Source organism: Lucilia sericata, unplaced genomic scaffold, assembly GCF_015586225.1.
Source record: "Lucilia sericata isolate MDLA Ls3-8-SP2 unplaced genomic scaffold, ASM1558622v1 Contig000564F_arrow, whole genome shotgun sequence".
NCBI lineage: Eukaryota > Metazoa > Arthropoda > Insecta > Diptera > Calliphoridae > Lucilia > Lucilia sericata.
In genome coordinates, this window is record NW_023994574.1 from 83184 (window position 1) to 99549 (window position 16366).

At 31.0% G+C, this 16366-nt stretch overlaps 1 protein-coding gene across 6 annotated transcripts in view; it reads right to left on the bottom strand.

Annotated features, from left to right (window-relative positions):
- Positions 1 to 2881: 2881 nt before the first annotated feature.
- LOC119606249 (UPF0687 protein C20orf27 homolog) overlaps positions 2882 to 16366 on the bottom strand; it is a 57357-nt gene continuing 43872 nt past the window's right edge. For 5 of the 6 annotated variants that reach the window (XM_037959682.1, XM_037959680.1, XM_037959677.1 and 2 more), the window contains exon 3: positions 3168 to 4304. In XM_037959682.1, the coding sequence (XP_037815610.1) occupies positions 3802 to 4304 (503 nt within the window). In that variant the 3' untranslated portion in view covers positions 3168 to 3801. Of the gene's footprint in view, positions 4305 to 16366 lie in introns of all 6 variants that reach the window. The other variant, XM_037959681.1, reaches the window with a different exon arrangement.

Here is a 16366-nt window from a genome sequence, read left to right on the forward strand (position 1 = left end):
CTCTCAGAGAGTAAATCAAAATTCCGAACGGTGAGCCCGAGAAAATTATCACTTTTTTCAAAAATAACACCGAGGCTCCAAAGTTTTGGGGGCCTATAACTAAAAAAGTGCATGACTTTGGGCAAAACTGAAAGACACGGGTCTTCTTATTTTTGGTCTTTTATCATATAGTGGTGTCCGTATATGGTTATTTTTTCCGTTTTGCACTGTGTAACTTGTACAAACAGACAACCTCTAAATTAGAATGATTTTCCTATAGATTAGTTTAAGATATGAATATCTGTTTGGACCGGAATCCGAAGTGGTCAAGTTTAATTGAATCTTAATTTTCTGCAGATCGGAAAGCTGTTGGACATCTGGACCGATCTTACTACTAGTTTACTACTGTTTATGTACTTTTTAAGACCTTTTCTAGAACTCTGTTTAGTTCTTTTTCTGATAAGATTCTCTCGTTCTCTTCTAGCATTTTTTAGAGCTTTAACTGAAAAATTAAATTTAATAAAAAATTATGATTATTTTAAAAAAAAAATTGAAAAAATTTTTAATAAAATTTCTAGTGAAAATTGGTTGTTTTTTAGAAAATTTAGATTTTTAAATTTAATTGAAAATTATTATTTTTTGAAAAAAATTTAAACTTTAAACTTAAATGAAATTTTTAGTAAAAAATTGTTTTTAGGGAAAAAGGGTATTTTAAGTAAAATTTAGGATTTTCACTAAATTTGAAATTTTACGAATGAAAATCAAATTTTAAGAACATTTTGGATTTCTTGTAAAATAACAGATTTTTAATGAAATTACAGAAATTTTATGAAAATTCAGATTTTAGTGAAATGAATCAGAATTTCGATCAAAATCAAATTTTAAGAAAATTTTGTATTTTTAGTGAAATAACGGATTTTTAATGAAATTGCGGAATTTTCAAATTATCATTTAATTAAATTTTTTTTGTAAAAAAGCAATGAGAATCGAATTTTGTGGAGAATTTTATTTTTTATGAAAAATTGGATTTTAAGTCATAATTTGGATTATTTAGTAAAATTTTGTTTTTATTGTGGAAATTGATTTAATGAAATTCAAAATTTTAAAAGTATTTAAAATTATTTGTGGAAATTTAGATTTTACTAAATTATGAATTTTATGTGAAAAATAAATTGGATTTGTAATTAAAACTTTTAGTGAAAGCCGTAAATTTGAGAAAAAATTGGAAGTAAAAGTGGGATTTTGAATTTCAATAAATTTGTTGAATAAAATTTTGAATTTTAAGTTAGAATCTATAGTTTTGGCTATAGATCAATTCATTCTAGATCATCTTAACTATAGATCAGTGTATAGTCCATAGATCAGTCAATAGTCTTGAGTATAGATCAGTCAATAGTCTTGACTATAGATCAGTCTATAGTCTTGACTACAGATCAGTCTATAGTCTTGACTATAGATCAGTCTATAGTAGTGAAAATAGATCAGTCTATAGTATTGACTATAGATCAGTCTATAGTCTTGACTATATATCAGTCTATAGTCCTGACTATACATATATCAGTCTATAGTCTTGACTATAGATCAGCCTAGAGTCTGGACTATAGATCAGTCTATTGTCTTGACCACAGATCAGTCTAAAGTCTTGACTATAGATCAGTCTATAGTCTGAACTTTAGATCAGTCTGTAGTCTGGACTTTAGATCAGTCTACAGTCTTGACTATATTCTTGACTATAGATCAGTCTATGGTCTTGACTATAGATCAGTCTATAGGCTTGACTATATATCAGTCTATAGTCTTGACTATACATATATCAGTCTATAGTCTTGACTATAGATCATTCTATAGTCTGGACTTTAGATCAGTCTATACTCTGGACTTTAGATCCGTCCATAGTCTTGACTATAGATCAGTCTATAGTATTGCCCATAGATCAGTCTATAGTCTTGACTATAGATCAGTCTATAGTCTTAACTATATGTAGATCAGTCTACAGTCTCGACTATAGATCAGTCTATAGTTTTGACTATAGATCAGTCTATAGTTTTGACTATAGATCAGTCTATAGTCTTGACTATAGATCAGTCTATAGTCTTGACTATAGATTAGTCTATAGTCTTGACTACAGATCAGTCTATAGTCTTGATTATAGATCAGTTTATAGTATTGACAATACATCAGTCTATATTCTTGACTATAGATCGGTCTATATTTTTGACTATAGATCGGTCTATATTCTTGACTTTAGATCAGTCTATAGTCTTGACTATAGATCAGTCCATAGTTTTGACTTTATATCAGTCTATAGTCTTGGCAATAGATCATCTTGACTATTGATCAATCTATAGTCTTAAATTTGGATCAGGTTCTAGTCTTTACTATCGATCAGTCCAAGTCCTGGCTATATCAGTCTATATTATTGACTGCAGATCAGCCTATAGCCTTGACTATATACTACATTGTAGTATATTTCTTGTTCGATATCGTATGTCATTGTCTCAAAAATTACGCTCAAATTTATTCAATCACGAATACGAGCCTCAGCCTGCAGTTTAATGTGAACCGGTGAAATCTTATCGACCCTATAAATCATAAAAATAAATTATTTTTCTAATTGTTATTCTTTATAGAACTTTTATCTAAATTTCTGCTGAGGATTGAGAAGAATTTGAAAGAATTTGTTTAATGAAGCACCATCGAATCGATCGATCGTCCTATAGCATCAATTCAGTTGTCGTTTTAATGAAGATTTTTCGAATTTCAATGTCTTCTTTAAACAATAATTAAAAATTTTAACTAAAAATTATCAAAATTTTCCGTAAATACTTTCACATGACTAAACAAACACCTCTACACACTATGATAATTAAATAATTGAATAAAACTTTTAAATTATTATTTTGAAATTAAATTTATAATTTATTAAAAAAAAAAAAAAAAAAAAAAAACAAAATCAGAAATTCATAACATAAAAACTAAACAAATTAAAACATTAATAAAACTTAAATAATTGTTTTGATTTTAATATATTTTTTATTAAATATGCAATACGAAAGGGGATTTTTCTTTTTTAAATTATGACTTAAACTTGTAGTATTTTATTATTAGTTTTGCAAAAATAATATAAACAATATTTCTGAATTGCATATAAAATTTATTGAAATTTAATTGTTTACAACAATCAAAAAATTAACATTAACATTTCATGGAATTTATTTAAAAATTATAATTACTTTTAAACAGATGAGAAAGCAGAAAATAATAAAAATGTAATTAAAATTATAAAGAAAGAGAAATATTAAACACAATACCTGAATAAATGGTGGAAACTGAGAAAGAAAAGAATTGATTCTTTAGAGATGATTAATACTATTTTAGGAAATTTTGAAAGTTTAAGAGAAATTCTCTATTTTTATAAAATTTAGTTTTCAGTTTTTGAATAAATTCTTTTCCATCTTTGTTTTCTTATTTTGTTTTGTGAGATATTTATAAAATTCGTACTTAATTGTATTATAAGTACTCAAGATTTTCCTAAAAGTTTCAGACATAACAATTCTTCTTTATATATTTTACTAATATTGAGAAAAGTCGGGTTATAAGGTAGATATTGTATTGTTTTGTGTTTTTCTTTAAAGTATTTCTAATATTTTTAATTGAATAAAATGCCACTTAGAAGATTTCCTTAAGAACTAGTCAAAATAATGTTTGAATATCTTAAAATAGAAAAAAATTATTATATTCAACAATTAAAAATTAATTGCTTTATTTCTCTAAATAAAGTCGTGAGCTCTTCCCCGCCTACTCGCACAGACTCAACTCAATTTATGTATCCTTGCCAAAACCGGGAAAATCTGAAGCCTCTGATTCCTCATCCTTTTCCATGCCTATACAGTGTATACCATTACGCAGCATGGGGGTACCTTTACCCTTACCCAAGACTCGAGCAGCAATTAATAGTTTCAGCACCTCCTTATCATTATTCGAATTAACAATATGCAGTGTTTCACGCAAAAGTTTCTCTTTGTAGGCGAAAAATTCTATTTTCATTTCGTAGAAATCATGTTCATCATGTTTCACTCCAGAGAATTCGGTAATGCGACAATGTAGATTAGGAACTGTTGAAACATCGGGTTGAAATTGATTTAGGCTACTGCCTAGATCACTGAATAAATTGCTAGGCAGTTTAAGATCAATCATATATCTGTGATTGACCTGCAGAAATCCCAGACTGATGACTATTGTATCACCCGAACGTTGATACGTTACACAACTGTCCGATTCGAAATCATCTTTTAAGTTGGCGACATCGAAATGGACGTGGTGATCTGGAATGGAAAAGAAATACAACAGAGTACAGATTAATACAAAAAAATTATAATTTAAAGGGATTTTGTATAAAAACTTTAGACTTTATTTAAGGTTAAATGTTTATAAGAGACTATAGACTAGACAATAGAATAGACTATAGACTAGACTATAGACTAGACTATAGACTAGACTATAGACTAGACTACAAACTAGACTATAGACTATAGACTAGACTATAGACTAGACTATAGACTAGACTATAGACTAGACTATAGACTAGACTATCGACTAGACTATAGACTAGACTATAGACTAGACTATAGAATAGACTATAGACTACACTATAGAATATACTATAGACTAGACTATAGACTAGACTATAGACAGGACTATAGACTAGACTATAGACTAGACTATAGATTAGACTATAAACTAGATTATAGACTAGACTATAGACTAGACTATAGACTAGACTATAGACTAGACTATAGACTAGACTATAGACTAGACTATAGACTAGACTATAGACTAGACTATAGACTAGACTATAGACTAGACTATAGACTAGACTATAGACTAGACTATAGACTAGACTATAGACTAGACTATAGACTAGACTATAGACTAGACTATAGACTAGACTATAGACTAGACTATAGACTAGACTATAGACTAGACTATAGACTAGACTATAGACTAGACTATAGACTAGACTAGACTAGACTAGACTATAGACTAGACTATAGACTAGACTATAGACTAGACTATAGACTAGACTATAGACTAGACTATAGACTAGACTATAGACTAGACTATAGACTAGACTATAGACTAGACTATAGACTAGACTATAGACTAGACTATAGACTAGACTATAGACTAGACTATAGACTAGACTATAGACTAGACTATAGACTAGACTATAGACTAGACTATAGACTAGACTATAGACTAGACTATAGACTAGACTATAGACTAGACTATAGACTAGACTATAGACTAGACTATAGACTAGACTATAGACTAGACTATAGACTAGACTATAGACTAGACTATAGACTAGACTATAGACTAGACTATAGACTAGACTATAGACTAGACTATAGACTAGACTATAGACTAGACTATAGACTAGACTATAGACTAGACTATAGACTAGACTATAGACTAGACTATAGACTAGACTATAGACTAGACTATAGACTAGACTATAGACTAGACTATAGACTAGACTATAGACTAGACTATAGACTAGACTATAGACTAGACTATAGACTAGACTATAGACTAGACTATAGACTAGACTATAGACTAGACTATAGACTAGACTATAGACTAGACTATAGACTAGACTATAGACTAGACTATAGACTAGACTATAGACTAGACTATAGACTAGACTATAGACTAGACTATAGACTAGACTATAGACTAGACTATAGACTAGACTATAGACTAGACTATAGACTAGACTATAGACTAGACTATAGACTAGACTATAAACTAGACTATAGACTAGACTATAGACTAGACTATAGACTAGACTATAGACTAGACTATAGACTAGACTATAGACTAGACTATAGACTAGACTATAGACTAGACTATAGACTAGACTATAGACTAGACTATAGACTAGACTATACTAGACTAGACTAGACTATAGACTAGACTAGACTATAGACTAGACTATAGACTAGACTATAGACTGGACTATAGACTAGACTATAGACTAGACTATAGACTAGACTATAGACTAGACTATAGACTAGACTATAGACTAGACTATAGACTAGACTATAGACTAGACTATAGACTAGACTATAGACTAGACTATAGACTAGACTAATAGACTAGACTATAGACTAGACTATAGACTAGACTATAGACTAGACTATAGACTAGACTATAGACTAGACTATAGACTAGACTATAGACTAGACTATAGACTAGACTATAGACTAGACTATAGACTAGACTATAGACTAGACTATAGACTAGACTATAGACTAGACTATGGACTAGACTATAGACTAGACTATTAGACTTAGACTATAGACTAGACTATACTAGACTAAGACTAGACATATACAGACTAATAAGAGTAGACTCTAGACTAGCGATATATATAAGACTATAGACTAGACGATAGAACTAGACTATAGAACTAAGAACTATAGACTAGACTATAGACTAGACTATAGACTAGACTGATAGACTAGACTAATAGAACTAGACCTATAAGACTAGACTATAGACTAGACTATAGACTAGACTATAGACTATGACATAGCTAGACTACTAGGACTATAGACTAGACGATAGACAGATACAGACTATAGACTAGACTATAGACTAGACTATAGACTAGACTATAGACTAGACTATAGAGCTAGACTATAGACTAGACTATAGACGAGACTATAGAGTATAGAGTAGACTATAGCTAGACCATAGACTATAGACTAGACTATAGACTAGACTATAGACTAGACTATAGACTAGACTATAGACTAGACTATAGACTAGACTATAGACTAAACTATAGATTACGCTATAGAATAGACTATATACTAGACTATAGACAAGACTATAGACTAGACTATAGACTAGACTATAGACTAGACTATAGACTAGACTATAGACCAGACTATAGACTAGACTATAGACTAGACTATAGACTAGACTATAGACTAGACTATAGACTAGACTATAGACTAGACTATAGACTAGACTATAGACTAGACTATAGACTAGACTATAGACTAGACTATAGACTAGACTATAGACTAGACTATAGACTAGACTATAGACTAGACTATAGACTAGACTATAGACTAGACTATAGACTAGACTATAGACTAGACTATAGACTAGACTATAGACTAGACTATAGACTAGACTATAGACTAGACTATAGACTAGACTATAGACTAGACTATAGACTAGACTATAGACTAGACTATAGACTAGACTATAGACTAGACTATAGACTAGACTATAGACTAGACTATAGACTAGACTATAGACTAGACTATAGACTAGACTATAGACTAGACTATAGACTAGACTATAGACTAGACTATAGACTAGACTATAGACTAGACTATAGACTAGACTATAGACTAGACTATAGACTAGACTATAGACTAGACTAGACTATAGACTAGACTATAGACTAGACTATAGACTGGACTATACTACTATAGACTAGACTATAGACTAGACTATAGACTAGACTATAGACTAGACTATAGACTAACTATATAGACTATAGACTAGACTATAGACTAGACTATAGACTAGACTATACTAGACTATAGACTATAGACTAGACTATAGACTAGACTATAGACTAGACTATAGACTAGACTATAGACTAGACTATAGACTAGACTATAGACTACTTAGACTAGACTATAGACTAGACTATAGACTAGACTATAGACTAGACTATAGACTAGACTATAGACTAGACTATAGACTAGACTATAGACTAGACTATAGACTAGACTATAGACTAGACTATAGACTAGACTATAGACTAGACTATAGACTAGACTATAGACTAGACTATAGACTAGACTATAGACTAGACTATAGACTAGACTATAGACTAGACTATAGACTAGACTATAGACTAGACTATAGACTAGACTATAGACTAGACTATAGACTAGACTATAGACTAGACTATAGACTAGACTATAGACTAGACTATAGACTAGACTATAGACTAGACTATAGACTAGACTATAGACTAGACTATAGACTAGACTATAGACTAGACTATAGACTAGACTATAGACTAGACTATAGACTAGACTATAGAGTAGACTATAGACTAGACTATAGACTAGACTATAGGACTAGACTATAGACTAGACTATAGACTAGACTATAGACTAGACTATAGACTAGACTATAGACTAGACTATAGACTAGACTATAGACTAGACTATAGACTAGACTATAGACTAGACTATAGACTAGACTAGACTAGACTATAGACTAGACTATAGACTTAGACTATAGACTAGACTATAGACTAGACTATAGACTAGACTATAGACTAGACTATAGACTAGACTATAGACCTAGACTATAGACTAGACTATAGACTAGACTATAGACTAGACTATAGACTAGACTATAGACTAGACTATAGACTAGACTATAGACTAGACTATAGACTAGACTATAGACTAGACTATAGACTAGACTATAGACTAGACTATAGACTAGACTATAGACTAGACTATAGACTAGACTATAGACTAGACTATAGACTAGACTATAGACTAGACTATAGACTAGACTATAGACTAGACTAGACTAGACTAGACTACTATAGACTAGACTATAGACTAGACTATAGACTAGACTATAGACTAGACTATAGACTAGACTATAGACTAGACTATAGACTAGACTATAGACTAGACTATAGACTAGACTATAGACTAGACTATAGACTAGACTATAGACTAGACTATAGACTATAGACTAGACTATAGACTAGACTATAGACTAGACTATAGACTAGACTATAGACTAGACTATAGACTAGACTATAGACCAGACTATAGACTAGACTATAGACTAGACTATAGACTAGACTATAGACCAGACTATAGACTAGATTATAGACTAGACTATAGACTAGACTATAGACTAGACTATAGACTAGACTATAGACTAGACTATAGACTAGACTATAGACTAGACTATAGACTAGACTATAGACTAGACTATAGACTAGACTATAGACTAGACTATAGACTATAGACTAGACTATTGACTAGACTATAGACTAAACTATAGACTAGACTATAGACTAGACTATAGACTAGACTATAGACTAGACTATAGACTAGATTATATACTCGCTTAACTTCCTACTTATAACTAAGTGCTAGTTATTTTCTTATAAGATCCCCTGCACTTAGAAACTCTCTATTTTATCATGTTATTGACTCATGATCGATCATCACTTAAAATTCTATTTAACATTTAAATTTCTTCCTTTCAGTCATCAGAACACATGGCGTTGTGTCAACGTTAATTTATATTTAAATTTATTTGACAGATTTCTGTTAAAAGTTAGAAAAAATATTCCATTATTAATATCAATTGAAATCACAATGCAACAATTATTATTATTCTTGTTTATTAGATATTTTTTTTGTTCTCTTTCTTCTTCAAGTTTTTCAATAAAATTTGCATTAAACAAACACATACATTGTAATAGAAAGTGAAAAAAATATTAGAGTTGAAATTCAAAACTTTTTATAACAAAAAACTTTTTTTTTCAATTCTACTTTACTTTAAGTTATCTTGAGACCTATTTAATAAACTATTTTTTATCATGTTAAAAATATATCTCTGATTAAAAAGTATTTTTGAGTAATCAAAGTAAGAAAACACTATTAAATCATTTAACGGAATTTGTCTATTATGATGCATGTTTGTCTTTAGATTAGATAGTAGAGGGTTATTATTAGACGTATGTAGTTCGTTGTTTATATCTTAAAAACGTTGAAAAAGTAAGAACCCAACAAATAAATAAATGTCATAAAAATATATGATTACGGTTAATTTTTGATTTCCCATATTCATCAAAAAGTGTGTTAAGACTATAGGATATATATCAGACTATAGGCTAGACTATGGCACAGACTATAGACTAGATTAAAGTTCAGATTTAAGACTCCGGAGTATAGACTAGAATATAATCAAGACTATAATACAGTCTAGGCTATTGACCATACTATAGTCCAGACTTAAGACTATAGTATAGCCAATGCTGATACAGAGTATAGATTAGAATATAGACTAGATTATAGTCCAGACTATACTCTATAGTCCAGAATATACTCTATACTGTAAAACAAACTAGTCCAGACTATAGACTAGACTATAGTCCAGACTAGATTATAATATGGACTATAGACTTGACTATATACTAGGCTATAGTCCAAACTAAAAAATAGACTATAGACAAGATTATAGTCTAGACAAGATTATAGTACAGACTATAGACTAGACTATAGTTCAGAATAAACTATAGTCCGGCCTATAGACTAGACTATAGTCCAGACTATAGACTAGACTATAGTCCAGGCTATAGACTAGACTATAGTCCAGACTATAGACTAGACTATAGTCCAGACTATAGACTAGACTATAGTCCAGGCTATAGACTAGCCTATAGTCCAGACTATAGAATATACTATAGTCCAGGCTATAGACTAGACTATAGTCCAGGCTATAGACTAGACTAGACTATAGTCCAGACTATTGACTAGACTATAGTCCAGACTATTGACTAGACTATAGTCCAGACTATAGACTAGACTATAGTCCAGGCTATAGACTAGACTATAGTCCAGGCTATAGACTAGCCTATAGTCCAGACTATAGAATATACTATAGTCCAGGCTATAGACTAGACTATAATCCAGACTATAGAATAGACTATAGTCCAGACTATAGAACAGACTATAGTCGAGACTATAGAATAGCGTATAGTCCAGACTATAGAATAGACTATAGTCCAGAGTAGATTATATTCTAGACTATAGGCTAAAGTCTACACTATAGACTAGACTATAGACTAGACTAAATACTAGATTATAATCCAGACTATAGTCCAGGCTACAGACTAGACTATACTATATTTCTGACTATAGACAAGACTATAGTGTATACTACTATATATCAGACTAGTCCATACTATAGACTATACTATTATCTGGACTATAAACTAGACTAGACTATATTCCAGACTATAGACTACACCATAGTCCAGACTAGATTATAGTCGAGACTATAGACCAGAATATATTCTATAGACTAGACTATAGTCTATAGACTAGACTATAGTATATAGACTAGGCTATAGTCTATAGACTAAACTATAGTATATAGATTAGACTATAGTCCAGCCCATAGCCTACTACATTCCAGACTAGTGCAGACTATAGACTAGACTGTAGGCCAGACTATATATAGTCTATTCTATAGTCCAGACTATAGACTAGACTATAGTCCAGACTATAGACTAGACTATAGTCCTGACTATAGACTATACTATCGTTCTGACTATAGACTATACTATAGTCCTGACTATAGACTGTACTATAGTCCAGACTATAGACTAGACTATAGTCCAGACTATAGACTAGACTATAGTCCAGACTATAGACTAGACTATAGTCCGGACTATAGACCAGACTATAGTCCGGACTATAGACCAGACTATAGTTCAGACTGTAGACTAGATTATAGTCCAGACTATAGACTAGATTATAGTCCAGACTATAGACTAGATTATAGTCCAGACTATAGACTAGATTATAGTCCAGACTATAGACTACATTATAGTCCAGACTATAGACAAGACAATAAACCGAGTATAGTCTATAGACCACACTGTAGTCTAGACTACAATCTTGCGTCTTAAACCAATTTTCACCAAAAATTATTATTGTAATTAGCTTCTTAGTAACTATAGTATGGAATTACCTAGTCAAGGTCGTGCTGCTAGACATGCTAACTAAAACAATTAAAATAATGATTTGCAAGTAAATTTACACAAAAGTAATAATTGGACAAACAAAAAATAAAAATAAATAAATAAAAATACGTATGAATAGTTTTAATAATGTAATATTAACGGTGGGAATATTTTACTACTAAGAAAACCACAAATTGCTATCGGGTTGCTAATAGAAATACAATAAACAAATTAATAATAAATAAACAAAGTATAAATGTAATGTAAAAACAAAACAATTTCATAAAGATATTGATGAAATTGTTAAATTAAAACAACAAATGTAAACATTTGGAAATTTTTTTTTTGGAATGTTGAAAAAACTGTTAAATTAAAATAATAACTGCAAATATTTGGAAAATTTTGTTTCGGTTATAGAACATAAACTATTGTAAATTATTTATGGGAAATTAATTAAATGTGTATGTAAAATAACAATATTTATTAAACAATAACAATATTGTGTGTTTGTCTTTTTAATTTATATATATTCTCAACACTTTAAGTGTCCACTACAAATATAAATAAATTTATTTATTTAATTGTTTTTATTACACTTTCAATTTCAATATTTTTTTTTAAATATTTCAAACATTTTTCGTACGTAATATTTTTTTTGAATTGTTTATGGTGGGACGTGATTCAATTTAAATTTATTTATGTAAATTTTTGTGGCTTGTTTTCTAGTTTGCTTTAGAAGGAGGTTATATTTAAAGTTGTGCCAATTGTTTTGTTAGTTTTCTGAATGTTTAAAAGATTTGTAATAATAGCAAGAGGTCATATAGTTTTATTTAGAGGTCTATAGAGAGATTATGAACTAGACTATATTCCAGACTGTAGACTCGACTAGACTATAGTCCAAACTAAATACTAAAGTCCAGAATATGGAGTAAACTTAAGCTCAGGCAATAGACTGGACTACAGTCGATGCTATGGACTAGACTTTAGCCAAAACTATACTCATGACTATAGACTACACATACTAGACCATAGTCCATACTATAGACTAAACTATATTCCAAAATATAGACTGAACTATAGTCAGACTATGGTCCAGACAATAGACAAGACTAAGCAACATTCGAGAATTTAGACTAGACGGCAGCTAGACTAAAGTCGAGGCTATGGATTAGACTTAGTCATGAATATAGACTTTACTATAGAAGAGACTAAAGTCCACAGTATTGATTAGACTAAAGTTTAGACTATAACATCATAGTTCAGATGCTAGACTAAACAACAGATTAGACTACAATCCAGACTTTGCACTAAAGTCCAGTCCAGTCCATAGTCTTGAATACTTTCCAGATGTTAGACTAAACTATTATCAAGACGTTATACTAAACTATAGACTAAACTGAAGGGTGTGAAGTTAAATTCGTCGGCCAGATACGTCCCACACCACATATGTCAAATACGTTCCACATACTATAAAATTCATTTTCAAATGAATTAAAATTTATTTTTTAATAAAACGAGCACCAAATAAAATGTTTTTTAAGAAATAAAGTAAAATTATATTAAAATATATTCAAAAAATTAATATATAAAATAAAAATTAGTTAAAATAATTTTATACTCGTCAAATATGGTAGTAAAATATAGAATTTTCAAATGCCAAAAACAGACACTTGGAGAAGACATGAATCGGGGTACCGGCAGAGTGGAAGTAGCCCAGGACTAGTTCTTTCCAAAAACATATAGTTTGTATGCAATTCCAGCTCTGGATAATTTTGAAAATTTTTTTTAAAAAAACATGAAATTTTGCCAAAAATAGTGGAATTTTCAAGTGGATCAAAAGGGCATTTGGAGAAGACATGAATCGGGGTACCGAAAAACTGGAAGTAGCCCAGGACCAGTTCGTTCCAAAAATATAAAGTTTATATGCAATTCCAGCTCTGGATAATTTTGACGATTTTTTGAAAAAACATCAAATTTTGCCAAAAATAGTGGAATTTTCAAGTGGCTCCAAAGAGCATTTGGAGAAGACATGAATCGGGGTACCGAAAAACTGGAAGTAGTCCAGGACTAGTTCTTTCCAAAAATGTATAGTTTATATGCAATTCCAGCTCTGGATAATTTTGACGAATTTTTGAAAAATCATCAAATTTTGCCAAAAATAGTGGAATTTTCAAGTGGCTCCAAAGAGCATTTGGAGAAGACATGAATCGGGGTACCGAAAAACTGGAAGTAGCCCAGGACTAGTTCTTTCCAAAAATGTTTAGTTTATATGCAATTCCAGCTCTGGATAATTTTGACGAATTTTTGAAAAATCATCAAATTTTGCCAAAAATAGTGGAATTTTCAAGTGGATCCAACGGGCATTTGGAGAAGACATGAATCGGGGTACCGAAAAACTGGAAGTAGTCCAGGACTAGTTCTTTCCAAAAATGTATAGTTTATATGCAATTCCAGCTCTTGATAATTTTGACGATTTTTTGAAAAAACATCAAATTTTGCCAAAAATTGAGGAATTTTCAAGTGGATCAAAAGGGCATTTGGAGAAGACATGAATCGGGGTACCGAAAAACTGGAAGTAGTCTAGGACTAGTTCTTTCCAAAAATGTATAGTTTATATGCAATTCCAGCTCTGGATAATTTTGACGAATTTTTGAAAAATCATCAAATTTTGCCAAAAATAGTGGAATTTTCAAGTGGCTCCAAAGAGCATTTGGAGAAGACATGAATCGGGGTACCGAAAAACTGGAAGTAGTCCAGGACTAGTTCTTTCCAAAAATGTATAGTTTATATGCAATTCCAGCTCTGGATAATTTTGACGAATTTTTGAAAAATCATCAAATTTTGCCAAAAATAGTGGAATTTTCAAGTGGCTCCAAAGAGCATTTGGAGAAGACATGAATCGGGGTACCGAAAAACTGGAAGTAGCCCAGGACTAGTTCTTTCCAAAAATGTTTAGTTTATATGCAATTCCAGCTCTGGATAATTTTGACGAATTTTTGAAAAATCATCAAATTTTGCCAAAAATAGTGGAATTTTCAAGTGGATCCAACGGGCATTTGGAGAAGACATGAATCGGGGTACCGAAAAACTGGAAGTAGTCCAGGACTAGTTCTTTCCAAAAATGTATAGTTTATATGCAATTCCAGCTCTTGATAATTTTGACGATTTTTTGAAAAAACATCAAATTTTGCCAAAAATTGAGGAATTTTCAAGTGGATCAAAAGGGCATTTGGAGAAGACATGAATCGGGGTACCGAAAAACTGGAAGTAGCACAGGACTAGTTCTTTCCAAAAATGTTTAGTTTATATGCAATTCCAGCTCTGGATAATTTTGACGAATTTTTGAAAAATCATCAAATTTTGCCAAAAATAGTGGAATTTTCAAGTGGATCCAACGGGCATTTGGAGAAGACATGAATCGGGGTACCGAAAAACTGGAAGTAGTCTAGGACTAGTTCTTTCCAAAAATGTATAGTTTATATGCAATTCCAGCTCTGGATAATTTTGACGAATTTTTGAAAAATCATCAAATTTTGCCAAAAATAGTGGAATTTTCAAGTGGCTCCAAAGAGCATTTGGAGAAGACATGAATCGGGGTACCGAAAAACTGGAAGTAGCCCAGGACTAGTTCTTTCCAAAAATTTATAGTTTATATGCAATTCCAGCTCTGGATAATTTTGACGAATTTTTGAAAAATCATCAAATTTTGCCAAAAATAGTGGAATTTTCAAGTGGCTCCAAAGAGCATTTGGAGAAGACATGAATCGGGGTACCGAAAAACTGGAAGTAGCCCGGGACTAGTTCTTTCCAAAAATGTATAGTTTATATGCAATTCCAGCTCTGGATAATTTTGACGATTTTTTGAAAAATCATCAAATTTTGCCAAAAATTGTGGAATTTTCAAGTGGCTCCAAAGAGCATTTGGAGAAGACATGAATCGGGGTACCGAAAAACTGGAAGTAGCCCAGGACTAGTTCTTTCCAAAAATGTATAGTTTATATGCAATTCCAGCTCTGGATAATTTTGACGAATTTTTGAAAAATCATCAAATTTTGCGCAAAATGTAGGTAGTTTCAGGTCGATACTATTATTCTTATTATGAAAAACATTTCAAAAATCAACTTCTGTTGCTCAATATTTGATATTTGATTTGAATTTTCGTTAACAGTTTTTACGTGTAAAAACTTTTGTTAATATTTAATAACACTCAATGAACTCTTTTTAAAGAATTATCTTGACGGCAGTTCAAAATTTCATTTTGTGAATAAATAATGAGAGTGATGGAGGTAGCAAAATATTGTTGTTGTTATGCATATTTTATTGCTTCGCTGCCAATAGGTTTGATCGTTTTGGGCGCTGTTAATTTGTTGTTGGGATCGCCGTTTTTTATATATGATTTTTGTAATGTGTTTATGACAGCACAATTTTTTTCTTGTGTTTTTTATATTCTCAGGTAATAATAATGTAAAAATAGAGTCCCTTCGACTCTACTTGACCGTTCGCGCGTAGTGAACTACCACGATAACCATTCTCAGGTAATATTTTTCGTATTCGTTGTGA